General features: G+C 56.1%; 2 protein-coding genes across 2 annotated transcripts; both read left to right on the top strand.

Moving 5' to 3' along the window:
* Positions 1–133: 133 nt before the first annotated feature.
* On the top strand, positions 134–2,077 carry LMJF_35_2820 (conserved hypothetical protein; the record flags this gene model as incomplete). The annotated part of the gene is made up of 1 exon (XM_003722628.1): positions 134–2,077. One exon carries the CDS (start codon positions 134–136, stop codon positions 2,075–2,077), a length of 1,944 nt encoding a protein of 647 aa, XP_003722676.1.
* A 6,941-nt stretch (positions 2,078–9,018) lies between these two features.
* On the top strand, positions 9,019–11,136 carry LMJF_35_2810 (conserved hypothetical protein; the record flags this gene model as incomplete). Its single annotated transcript, XM_003722627.1, has 1 exon — positions 9,019–11,136. The coding sequence occupies one exon, from the start codon at positions 9,019–9,021 to the stop codon at positions 11,134–11,136; it is 2,118 nt and encodes a 705-aa protein (XP_003722675.1).
* Between the last annotated feature and the right edge of the window lie 2,202 nt (positions 11,137–13,338).

Genomic DNA, 13,338 nt, shown 5'->3' with positions numbered 1-13,338 from the left:
GCCCTCCTCTCACCGCCTCTCTTTGTTTGACGCTGAGAGAGAGGACAAGCAGGGCTCAAGCGCCATACAGACGCGCGCCTCATTTGGTTCTCGTGTGGGTACTTCACGTCGCGTCGAGCACGCCTTCTCCGTCATGAAGGGAAAGATGAAAGCAGCTTCCTTCTACACCAGCATGGTCATTCTGTCGACCGTGTTCGTGTCGGAGTCGTTGTCAGCGACGCTCATGATGCCGTTTGTGGGGCTGTTTGTGGCACACTTAGAGAACATTCCGGCTAGTCAGGCGGGCTACGTCTCTGGCCTCTTGATTGCTATATATCAGCTCGGCCAGATGCTGACGGGTAAGCTGTGGGGAACGGCGAGTGACCGGGTCGGGCGGAAGCCAATGATACAGATGGGCCTCCTAGCCAACGTCGTTGCATCGATCTTCTTTGGCCTGAGCCCAAATTTGAAATTCTGCATAATCACACGCTTTATCCAGGGCTGCGCTAACGGAAACGTTCTGGTTGCGAAGACGGTGATTGCAGACATCACCGACAAGGACACCGAGGGTATCGGGTTTGCTGCGATTAGCATTTTCTGGGGTGTCGGCTCTGTGGTCGGGCCGGCGCTGGGCGGATATCTCTACAACCCGAGCCATCACCCCGTACTCGGGCCCTGGCTGTTCACTGACGGGATGGAGGACAACGACAACATCTTTGTGCTGCATCCGGCCCTGCTGCCATGCGTGGTGATCAGCACCTTTTCAGCGATCACGCTCCTCGTGATTTGGCGAGTATTACCAGAGACCAGCCGACACCCAGTCGACCCGTTCATGTCGCTCTTCATGTCTGCATGGCACCGAGGGCGCCGTATGTCCGACTTGGCGAAACAGCGCGGCATGGGTGCTGCCGGCCGCTCCAACGGCGCCGAGTCGATAGCCGTGATCGAAAATGAAGACGATGATGAGAACGGTGTGGCCGAAAATGCATGGCAAAACATCACGGCTGCCAATGGCTTTAGCGGACACCCCAGGCTGGCGGCTTTGCGTCCGCCGCTTTCGAAAAAGACGTTTCCGTGTACAAACGCGCCGTCGACGCAGGAGAGCCTGAACCAGGCAGCTGCTCTTACTTCGTGGACGAGGGACTCTGTCAGTCAGAGCCCTGTGGCAGGCATGGGCGGAAGTGCTGGCCGGTACGGCCTCTCGGAGCGGCACACGTCCCGTGCCGCCTCTCACTCCTCTGCCGTGTGCCTGCTAGAAGGTGCGCGTTGCGGCGAGAGCGACGTTCCTGGTCAGCAGCGGCAACTCAGCGACGATGTGGCTTCGCCCCCACTTCACTGGCTAGAGACGCAGCTCAAGGACAAGACTTGCAGCGATACGCCGCTTCTGTGTCAATCTCGCGAAGCTGCATCCGACAGCGACTTCACAACGCGCACTTTTGAACCGATGGCATTCGGTTACCGCGAGGCGCTTGCGCTGCCAACCTCGCGGACCGTGCTGATCATCTACATGTGCATCGCCTGCACCGAGAGTGCACTGCTGGAGGTGATTCCGCTTTGGGCAATTGCGGAGCGCGAAAAAGGCGGCCTTGGCTTCTCTTCGTCCGACATTGGCGCTCTCCTGTGCATCTCCTCGATTGTTTATATCGCGGTAAGCTTGGCCTTTAGCCGCATCTTGAAGTGCCTCAGCGGCGCCACCCGACCGCTATGGGACTTTTCAGTGCTTCTGTGGTGCACCACCTCCATCCTTACACCGTGCTGTGCGTACCTGGCAGATGACTCCACCATCTTCTACGCCGCCGCCATCATCACCTCGACGCGCGAGATAAGCCTCTCCTGGTGCTACTCGATTGTGTTCATGTACGTGGTGCGCAGCGCGCCAGACGAGTGCGCCGGCTCCATCAACGGAATCGCTCAGTCCTTCTCCTCGTTATCGCGCATGCTGACGATGTCCGCGATTCCGCCGATTTTTGCGTGGTCGCTGAACGGAGTCACGCACCCGTTCCCCTTAAACTATCACTTAGTCTTCTGGATTACGTGTGTGCCGCTGCTGCTGAGTTTTGTCCTGTCCTCTATTCTCCCAGTGCGGGTTTCTGGCTGACCATTTCATGTTCTCGCCACCAAGTCCCATGCCGGTTATGATGAGACGGTGCTATGAGACAGAAAGAGAGGACAACCAGGTACCCCGCTTTCTCGCTTGGAAGTGCTGTAAGTGAGTGCGTGTGTGCCTGTTGTCGTATTTCTGTACCTCCTTCGCTGGTGCGATGCGCCTCCGTCTGGTTGCCAAAGGTCCGACGGCGGCGCACGTGGCACAGCATACATTCTCGACGCTTTGCTGTTTGACGGCGCGCAGATTTGGTGACTCTCTTTACCGAGCTGAAAGTCTGACATGGGCGCACCCGCTCTCAACTCCACCATGGTGCTCTGAGAAGGGGGAGGCGAAGAGCGTGACTCGATGCGCCAGGTGCTGTGCTTTTGTTTTCTTTCTTTTTTTTTGTTGCCGTTTTTTTTTTTTTGGTTTGTGGCTGTGTCGCCTCTCCGTTTCTCCCGGCCAGTCTTGGTTACCCGAGAGATCCGCCCCAACAGTAGAAGCGGAGACACGCGCGGCAAAGCTGCTCTTCTTTTTTCGGTCTTCTTTTTTGTTTTGCTGAGGGGCTCCTGTTTAGTCGGCAAGGAAGAGGTGGTGTTATAACGTGGCACTTCGTTCCTGTTTTATCGCTGTCGGGTTAGTTCCGGTGTAAGGCAAGAACCGCAGGTGGACTCGCATAAAGGACGGAGCAAGTGCACAAGTCTCTACTACCCGTGTTCTGTGCACGCGTATACGTGTGGGTGGGGAGCCCTTTTTCAGTTCCGAGAGCGGCTGCTCGGTAACTGGCGCAGCCACCTGGTGCCATCGGACTTGCACTACTGCGAAACGTGACGCCAACGAGCATGCCGGCGTATATCAAAAAAGTTAAATGTTGTGCGCGCACGGACTGCATAGGAAGCAAACGCAGCCCTGACTCTCTCTCTCGCTCTCTCTCTCTTAAGCTCATCGTCTTCTGTCGAGCGGGGAAATTCCAAGAGGAAGGTGCAATGCGCGTTGTCTCTCTGTAGTGTCCCGGATCACCTTGACATCCAGCTCTATCCACAGGGGAGGCGCAACTGCTACCGTACCGTGGAGGACGCGTCACATACCTTTCCCAGGCGTAGCTTCTTGCTTTCGCTGGCCTCTTTTGCTTTCCACCTTCTTTTTCTGCTTGCGTATGTGCGAGTTTGTGCGGTGGGACTCTTTTTTTTTCTGCTGTCGTTGCTTGCGTTTTTTTTTTTGTTTAGTTGGTGTCTGCACATGCGTGCGTATGTGACACCTGTCTCTCTGTGACCGTCTACAGGACGCAAACGCGCCATTCAAACAGACAGGCACCGCCCCCCTTCCCCCTGTGCATCCATTCTATCCTCCCTGATACTTCCCGTTGCCGCAACGTGTTCTGCCGTTGTGTGTGCGTGTGTTTCTGTTAGCATGTATGTGTCTGAGCGCCTCTTTCGCTGGCTTTCCTACTACTGCTTGAGCTAGATGTTGCGCTCCTCTACCACCGCATTCGTTTGTTTTTCGTTGTTGCTGGTTTCCTTCGCACGCTAGAGCTGTGCTGCGCTCTCAGCCAGAGACAAGAACGTCGTTCCTGTGGTTGTTGCCTCTTCGCTCACTTTCACTGTTATGGTTCGGACACGAGGAGGAAGACCGCTGCTTCTCGTCTTCTTTTCCGTGCACGTGAGCTTGGGCAGCGACGGGACCATCGTTGCGCGCACACCTTGATAGATGCGGTTGCAGCAGAGTGGATGCGCCCGTGGAAGGCGAAGGTGACGTCTCTGCAGGTTCGCCAACTCGTCTCCATGATGTTTGTGGTTTTCAACGAGAGCGTTCCCTTCACCATGTCGGTGCCGCTCGTCGGATCACTGATTGCCTTTCTCCGTGGCGTCCCCATCAAGGATGCAGGATACTTCCTTGGCAAGATGGTAGACATGCGCATGATCGACCGGGTCGCGAGCGCAAAGAATGCGGAGTTACTGGAACGACACGTAGGGCCGTCGCCTCCCCATCATCAGTGGTCTTTTCACAAGCCGGCTTATGATGTTCGGCCTTGGTCTCAGCACGAGTGTGTGGATGTGTGCCTTCTTCGGATTCATGCACGGTCTTTTCAACGGCGACGTCCTCGCCGCCGAGACGACGGTGGCGACATCACCGATCTCGCAAATCATGGTGGCGGCCACCCCTCCATGAGCCCTGTGCAACAGCCTTGGGCTCTCTTTTTGCTCTCTTAGAGGGCGGACTGCTGTACGAACCACAGCGCTGTGAAGGTGTTTGCTGGGCCGGCACTGGACACTGTGGGCTTCTTCGGCACCCGCCCTGCCCTCCTGCACAGTCTTGTGGTGTTCACGGACACAAGCCTTGGCATGCTCGTGTGCACATTCTGTGTGATGGGGCTCGACCCAAAGGCGCAGCCGCTGCTAGGCGTTCTATAGACCATTTAACCGTGTCCCCTGGTACACATCAAAGCCGTTTTGTGCCGCCGTCCACACACTATGAGGCGGATGGAAACGATGCACAGAGGGAGAGCGGACACGACCAACATAGCCTTGAGAAGGTAGCAAAGGCCCCTGACGCAGCGAGCTGTGGAAGCCACCAGCGGCGCGTGGCGGATGGAGGGGCTGCGAGCGATGCACAGACGAAGCAGAGCTCAATCGACATCATAGCTAGTGATGCAGACAAAGCGGCCCATCCTGCGAAGACGAAGGGTGCGATCACGACTTGCGCTTCGAACTCGATCGTGACGGCTCCCTCGGAGTATAGAGAAGAGGAGAAGCCGGTGCCGAAACTTGGCTACCGCGAAGCCTCCTGCGGTCCGTGCCCTCGGCTCAAGCTTATCCTGTTCATGGTTTTTCTCCAGCACGCACATGGCGGCGCGAGATTGCTTTTTTTTTTGTTTGCACGGGTAGAGTGGGCACAGTCGCCGCTGGTGATCTGAGGTTGACGACACGCCAGGTAAGGAACGCTCTCTTGGTGTGCAGTGCACCGTTCTTGGCGGCCAACGTCCTCTTTCGCCTTGTGGAGCACCACTAAGTGAGCAAGATGGGTCTGCTGCATGTTAGTCTCTGTGTGGGCGGCACTGCTGTGAGTTTTTTGCCGTTGATGTCGTGCCTCCACGGCAGGTTGTAAGCGCCCTTACTCGTCTTCCTGTGCACTTCAGCGCTGCAGATATGCATCTCGTGGTGCTACAGCCTCAACAGCATGCTGCTACCCGGTCGGCGCCACAGAGCCATGCTGGGCTGATTATAAGGAGCAGCCATTCCCGCGGTGCGCTGGTGCGCGTCTGCGCGCTCTTGATCGCTGCCCCGTTGTTTTCGTGGATCAGTAATGGTGATGCTTTCTTTTCCCTTGTGCACGTCTTTGTCTTCTTCCTGCCCTCTACGGCCTTTGCTCGGGAAGCTCTTACAGGATTCCTGCTGACGGGGGGGGGGGGTAGAGGATCGACGAAGAGGACACGCCACAGGAGAAACACAAGAAAAAGTGGAACGTGCTGGGCTCGTACAGGGTGGCGGCCGCGGAGGAGAGGGCCGAGCCTGTAGTGCTGATTCCCTTCGAGGGGAGCAGCAACAAAAAAAAGGCTCAATGTTGCGCGTTGCGTTTTTTCTGCATGCTACCCCTATATATATATATTTTTTTTTTTCACCAGGAGCGGGGGGAGTTAGAGGTCTCTGTGCATATCCTCTTTGACCTTTTCCGGTGAGGATGGGTGCCTTGGCAATCTAACAGCGTAGCGCATACTCGCCTCTCTCCCTTTTCCTTAGTCACTTGTGGGGTGCGTGTGCATCGAAGAAGGATGGTGTTGCTTGTGGTTTGCAGCGACGCACGGCCAATGCGAGTCATTAGGCGGTGGGCTTGTAAAGTGTATGGTACCGCAGCCAAAGAGCTAGCTCCAGTTTTCGGAGCACGGCGGCGGCTATGTCTGCGTCTGAAGTCGTTTGCTCTTCTCTCCCCCTTCTCGTTTACCACTCGCTATCTGTGCTTGAAGAGAGGACAGGAATGAGCAACGCGCATAGAGAGGGAGAGAGTCTGGATGAGAAACAGAGGATACTTGGGAGCGAGCTAATGCTCTGCTGCAGAGCTTCTCCTCATCGCTCATATTGCGTCACAAACGCCGGATCAGTGAGACGCTCATCCATAAGTGAAAGAGAATGGTAGGCAAGGATACGCTTGCGGACGTGCGCACGTCCACGCCTGTGCTATGCTTCGTGCGCCCTCGCTTTTCTGATATCTACTTGCCCGTGTTTTTGTGTTGCTGCTGCGAGAGAGCTTGTCTTGAGCGGCGCCTCTCGTGCGAAGCCGAGGTGGGTTTCGGATATGCATGCGTGGACGAGATGAGGTGTCGCCAGCTTTCCTCCCCCATCTCTCTCTCTCTGCGTTCGTTCTCTGCGTGCGCAGCACAATTTGTTTTTCTCTACGTTTGTTTATCGAGGTGATCACCTCTAGCACTGATATTCTTCTTATTCTTGATACCCGCCTCTCCAGTGTTGCACGAACGCGAGGCATTTTATGTGTGTGTGTGTGTGCGTGTTTTCTTGTGTGTCGTGTGCTTTCCTTCGTGTTTTTTTTTGTTGTTTTGGCGCATAGCATTTTCTGCATCTCCCTCCCTCTCCTTGCTCTGCTCTCCCGCGGCGACTCTCAGCTCCTCTGTGTGAGACTCTCTTTTTGGTAAGCTGGCGGCACTTATTTAGTGCCACACGCGCAACGACAGACAGATACGTGCCCGCATTTCTCCCAGTGTGTGTAAGTCTTTGTAAATATTTCTACACCGCCCTTTCGATCTTAGACAGAAACGGTGAGAGAAAAGGACGCAGGGCATCTAGTCCAGCACATACCAACAAACAAAAAGGAAAACGATCTCGTTCCACTGATCTCCCCTACTTGCGTATGCGAGCAGGGGCCGCGCTATCGCGCTGCTCTGCAGAAATGCATACCCCCGGGGCCGGCGCCTCTGACACGGCGGCAGCCACAAATGCAAAAAGTCTTAGCTGCCTCACAGGCTCCCCTCCTCCTCGAGGGTCTCTCTCTTGTTTTTTCGTTGCGGAGGTGCTCCGTATGAGCGGCTACTCGAGCAGCGCCGTTAGGCGAAATGCAATGGGCGACACGGAGCCGCAAGGGCACATGTGTGTTGGACGAGCCGTGTCCCCTCTCTCTCCCTCGCTCTATGTGCCGCACCGTCCCACCCTCTCCCACGTGTCCTTTGCGTCTTTTTCTGCTGCCTTTCAATTCACCACGTCGCCTCGTGCAGCCTCGACATCGCAGCGAAGTAACAAAAGCAAAAAGAGTGCTCTCCCCAAAGCCATCACCACATGGAATTGTCTCGAAACACGGAAAGCAAAGCAATCAGCGAAAGAGAATCAAGGGCATGAGGAGGACGTGTGCCGAACGGATCCGTTCGTGTGCAGCCCGATCTTTTGGTATCAAGCTATCTTTTTTACGCTCAGACACCAGGAGCTGAGAAGACAGCAGTCGGGGAATCACCCGCCCTGCGCGCGCACAACGAAACAGAAGCACACTGCGCCTGACGTTTCCATCTCAGATACGATTTCAACGACCCTCGTGTGCATTCTGTCGATATCTGCCGAGTAGAAGGCGAGGGTGCGCGCGGAAGAACATTGACGCTTCTTTTATTTTTGGTTTCTGATTGCTGCTGTTACTAGGGACACACATCACAGTATACCCTGTTTCTGATTTTTTCACTTACACCTTTTTCACCCACGAGCACGTTGGGAAGCGTCGTCCAGTTGTGTCGCCAGCTCGTGCTCGCGTTGCTTTTCTGCTTTTTTATGGTGTAGCTCAAAAGCAAGCCTGTCTTGTAAGCGTGGTGTGACGGCTATCGTGTTGCCCTAGACGAGCTCCACAGTGAGAAGAAAATTGTGACGAAGAGAATGTATAAGCATTTATATTGGGCTTCGCAGTAGCTTTTGGCCAGTTTTTTTTTGCTTGTTTTCCAACACAAAGCTGAAGAACCATATATCGGCACACCGGCAATCAGCGACTTCGATTTTCCTTTCGTGTGTCGTTGTCTTGCCTTTCTGTTCATTCTTTTTCGGCCCCCTTAGCGGGTTTACGTTGTTTTCTCGCTGTGGTCGTTTCGTTTCCGGCACTGACACACCTAACCTCCCCCCCACACACACACACACACTCGCACGCACACACACACACAAGGAGCCCACTGCGTGTGCGTGTCTGTGCACACTTTTTACTGCTTGATAATTGTGCACGGCTGGTCTTTCTCTTTTGTCTTCGCTGTTTCTTTGTTTTTTAGCTTTGTTGCGGCTGTTTCGCTGTTGCTTCCCCTCTGAAGAACTGAACCGAGAGAGGGAAGTGAGAAGACAGCGGTGGCTTTGTTTCGGTACGCGTTTCTTAGTGCGTGTGTGCAACAGCATTTTCCTCGCGAGCGGCAGGACGGAACGGCCAGAAAAAAAGAGAGAGAGGGGGGGGGGTGAACCGGTGCTTCTTTGCCTACCTTGTTTTTTAGGGTGGCGGTGGTGGTGGTGGTGGTTTTGGTTGTAACACCTGCGTAAGCCCAACACAAAGGGTCAGGCGTGTCTGCGTTGCAACGCTAGAAAGTGTTTTTTGTTGTTGTTGTTTGCTTTTCTCATATCTGCTGACATCAGTGCTTAACTTTTTCCTGACTTCGGTTTCTTTCGTATGATTGCTTTTGCCCTAAAAAGATACGCTCACCCACGAACACTAGCATCTCTCCCGTTCACTTGTTCTCTCTTCAGAGGGCCAACACGCAATCACAACGCCAACAACAGACACCCCCGCGCTATCGAGGTCTTTAACACCCTATACACTCGCAGCTCGTTTACTACGCCTCCTTCACCTTGAGCTTCGTTGTGCGCCTCCTTCCCTCTTCAGCTGTGGTGGGGGTTGAGGGTTGGAAGCTGACGTGCAGCATTTTGCTCCGCCTACGTGTGCCGCGGTACTTCCCCATCCGATTCAACTACTCTCTTTTCACAACCGGCCTCTGCATGCACTCGGTTGAAAATGGCAAGCCGGGCGATCCGCATGTCGTGGTGAACGGGTCAGAGAACCGGCAACAGGGAGGGGCCCGCAAGAAGAAAAGGAAGGCCACGCCACTGCCCATGAACCAGCTCATCCCTATGACCTTCGTCCTCCTCAACGAGAGCATATGCAGCACGATGCTTCTGCCGTTCGTGGGGCTGCTTGTCGCCCACCTGAAAGGCGCCTCCGTCGATGAAGCCGGCTATCATTCAGGTGTGCTGATTGGAGTCTTTATGCTCGGCCAAGTCTTGAGCGCGCGGATGTGGGGGTGGGTGAGCGACAAGTACGGCCGTCGCTTCCCCATCATCAGTGGTCTTTTCACAAGCGGGCTTATGATGTTCGGCTTTGGTCTCAGCACGAGTGTGTGGATGTGTGCCTTCTTCCGATTCATGCACGGTCTTTTCAACGGCAACATTCTGGTTGCCAAGACAATGATGGCCGACATCACCGACAGAACAAACGCGGCCAAGGGTTTTGCCTTCGTGAGCTTGTGCTACGGAATCGGTGTCTTAATCGGCCCCACTCTTGGTGGTATGCTGTACGACCCAGCCAACTCGTCGGCACTGCGATGGGCGCACATTAGCAAGGAGAGCATTTTTAGTCGAAAACCAGCGCTTCTTCCGAGTTTGGTCATCTTCTTCTACACCAACCTTGGCATGCTGATCTGCACATTCTATGTGATGGAGTCGAATGTGAAAGCCCAGCCGCTGCCCATGTTTTTGCGGTACATCTATCCCTGCTTCTTGCGTGAGCCGCAAATGTTTGTTCATCCGAGCGTGCGTTCTACGGAGCAGCTAGAGGCGACCACCGCATCCACCAACAGCGAGGACACCAACGATTTCCGCAGCGAGGACGAGGATGGCGACTGCGTTGTTATGAAGTCTGGCAGGCCGTTGGTCGGTAACGTCGCGATGACACAGGTGGTGGACTTTGTGACAGCTACCTCACCGGTGCTGAGCGAGGACCCTCGGTTTGATCAGCTTGTCCTCGCTGAAACACTGTCGAACGCGTCAGAGCTGGATTTGAGGGTGGTGCCGGACTGCGTTCAAGACTCCATGTTTCTTACCCGCGCCGATGCTGAAGATGAGGGCGCCTCTTGCCAGCTCAAATGCGGTTTGTTTTCAGCACCGCTTTTGAACATTCTCGTCAGTGGTGGCGAAACGGATGACCTGCAGAGGACCTCGGGTAAGTGTCGGGCTGCCGATGATGCATCAGACGAAGACAACCGCACCTTCTTCGTGGAGGCAGAGCGAGGAGGCAGAGGTGCCGCAGCGATCAACAGCGGTGCCGACACCTCTGACGGCAAAGTCGAGAAACAGCAGCAGCACGGGGACAGCATCGAGCTCAAACGATTCGGATACAGACAAGCGTTTGAGCGTCCTGTAACCCGCACCGTGCTGATTCTCTACGGCCTCGTGAGCGCGGCAGACATGACGGTGCAGGAGATTCTGCCTCTGTGGGGCATCGCCCACACCGACAAGGGTGGCCTTGGCTTCAAGGCGGACAAGATCGGCTACATCGTCCTCACCAACAGCCTGCCCTGCCTTGCGTCAAATCTGCTCTTCTCCAAAGCGTGCTGCCGTTACGTAAATAAACTATCGCTGTTCCGAATCGCCTCCCTATGGTGCGGCGTCTCCATCATGCTGTTGCCGTTCACGTCTTACATCAAGTCCAATTACTTCCTTATTCCGGCGGTGTTGCTGTGCACAAGCGTGCGCCAGTTCTTTTCCTCGTGGTGCTACGGACTGACGACCATGTTGACCGCCCACTCGGCACCACCAACGCACGTCGGGTCCATCATGGGCATCAGCCAGTCCTGTGGTGCCTTTGTGCGAGCAGTCATTCCCTTCTTTGTCACGCCGATTTTTGCTTGGTCTATCACGAGCGGCCACTCTTTCCCGCTAAATCACGTGCTCGTTTTTCTTCTTTCGGCCCTGACGTTTGCCTCCGGGTACGTGTACTCCAAGCGTGTGCGAACAAACGAGGAGGACGTGCTGGAGATGATGGAGCGTAGCTGGGAATGGACGGTGTCGGTGAAAAACAGCGTGCAGAACGCCTACCGAAGGTTTCGCGGCACCTCTTGAAGTTCCGGACGCACATAGATGTCGCGGCAGTGGTACGGTGCACGAGAAAAGCCAAGGCGAGGCGACAAGAGATCGAGAGGCAAGCCATGAGCGCTGACAGGCAGCGGTGTCTACAAGGGCCGATAAAGGGCGAGGGCTGGCCGCTGGGAACTCTGGACACCCTCTTTTCTAGGTTATCGCCAGTGTGTGTGTGTGTGTGCGTGTGTGCGTGTGTTCGTGTGTTCGTGTGTGTGTGTGTGTGTGTCTTTACTGCCCAATATGGTGTTGCCCTCGCCCCCATCTGCTTCTCGGGTCTACATGTTGAGTATCGGATTGTAGTCTTTTTTTTTCGTTTTTTCTGTGCTTCTCATTTTTCACCTTTCTATCGAGCTCGCATGCATGTGCACTGGACTCATTGTACACGCGTGACTGGACTGGAGGCCTCCTTTATTCACCAGTGTATCACGTCGTAAGCTACGGTCGCGGAGTTCCAGTGTCGGCGGCAACGCCTGAGCCAGCGCCGTGCCGAAGAGGCCCGCGATGGCCACTGCGTTTGAGCCACCACACTACGGAATCGTGTCGATAATTCCGCGAATAGCCGCATCCGCCCGCTAGCCCCCCACGGCTGCCCAGCGCGCCGAGCCGGGAGCTCTACGCGGGGCCGGCGCACATGCATATCCGCCGGCCCCCCCCCCCTCCCCGCCTGGACTCCGCCTCGCGGCTCTGAAGGGCGCGCAGGCGCTGTGGAGCGCAGCTGGCATGGCGTACCACACCCAGGCAAAGCATCCGGCGGTCAGCGGTGCGCGAGGGAGGGGCGCGAAGCGGCGCATGCCGATCACCCCCCCCCCGGCGAGCATGCCTGCGAAGCATGCGGCAGCCCCTCTACCTCCCGACGGGGTGGGCTGATGAGGCGCAGACGCCGGAAGCATGACGAGAGCACCACCGAGCCCTGCAGACACCCATGCGACGAGTCACCGCGCCACATCACGGAATAGCGCGACTTGCAGCGGCTCTGGGCGGAGGAGGACGGCACGCAGGCCGGGTCTCAGAGGGCCCCCTGCCCTGCGGCTGTCCCGCCTCCTCGTCGAGCTCGTGCGGCGTGCACGGTGGCGCCGCCCCCTGTCCCGCGCGGCGACAGAGACGCCGTCGCCACTGCCCCTGTGGAGCGCAGGACGCTGTACGCGACCCGCTTGGATCGAGGCATGCGGACCCCAGTGGGGTCCGTCTGGCGCCCGAGGCGCGTGGCTCGATTTTGCGGCAGGGCGGTGTGTCCTTGACGACCAGAGTGTAGCCGTGGTGCCGCAGAGGCGGGTGAGCTGTGGTTGTGTGCGCGCTTACGTTTGTGGTGTAGTTCTTGAGAAAGTATGCACGGCCAAAAGGAAATGATTCGTATTGATAGTGAGCAAAGGAGGTGCGAAAGGCCGTCGGTGGTGTGTTCTCGCTCAACAAGAGCGTTGCTTTGTGGTATGGGAGAGCCACACACGGGCGTATCACGGACAGACGCCCTTTTCATTCCGTGATGCATTGACGGAGGGTGGGAAAAAAAAGGAGAGCGCGTGATTCGGCGACGCATGCGCGACGGTATTTGCTCCGAGTGCGCAGCACTCCCTTTCCGTGTCCCTCACCTGCTTCTTCCACTCCGTACTCGCACTGCGCTCTCACTTCGTTTTCGTCGGTGACACTCCACCTTACCTCTTCCTCTCCTCGTCTCATGCCTTTTTCTCCGGGCCCCTCCTCCCCCCCCCCCAAACAAAAAATGGCGCACCCACCCGCTATCCATCCCATAATCGTCGTCTCTCGCCGGCTGGTTGTCGGCTTGTGTGTGACTGAGCCCCGTCCTCCCTCCCCTGCCCGAGTGCTCACATGGTTTTCGTGTGTGTTGGCTTGTTCATTTCGTGAATCGGAGTGAAAAACAAGCGGAAAAAAAGGGGTGCTCAAGCCCGCGCGTGTGCCGCCTTTACTTTGCTGCTGTCTTCAGTGTACTCGAGGCATCTTCGGTGTGCCTCCTGTCCTCTCTCTCTCTCTCTCTGCATCACACACCTTTTCTATGTCTTGTGTTCTTCTGTGTCTACTTTGTTTTGGTGTTTTTATCGCTTCCCCTTGAGCTGCGCTGACTTGCGAATGATTCGTGTGTCTGCGCTCTTTGCCTCTCCTCTCGATCCTCTCTGTGCGCGTGCGCGGTTGCCGGGCCTCTGTGTCTGCCCTCTTCTGTCGGCTCCGGTC

The sequence above is a fragment of the Leishmania major genome, chromosome 35 (assembly GCF_000002725.2).
Source record: "Leishmania major strain Friedlin complete genome, chromosome 35".
Classification (NCBI taxonomy): Eukaryota; Euglenozoa; class Kinetoplastea; order Trypanosomatida; family Trypanosomatidae; genus Leishmania; species Leishmania major.
The sequence above is the reverse complement of the archived record's forward strand: the minus strand, read 5'-3'. Positions and strand labels throughout refer to the sequence as shown.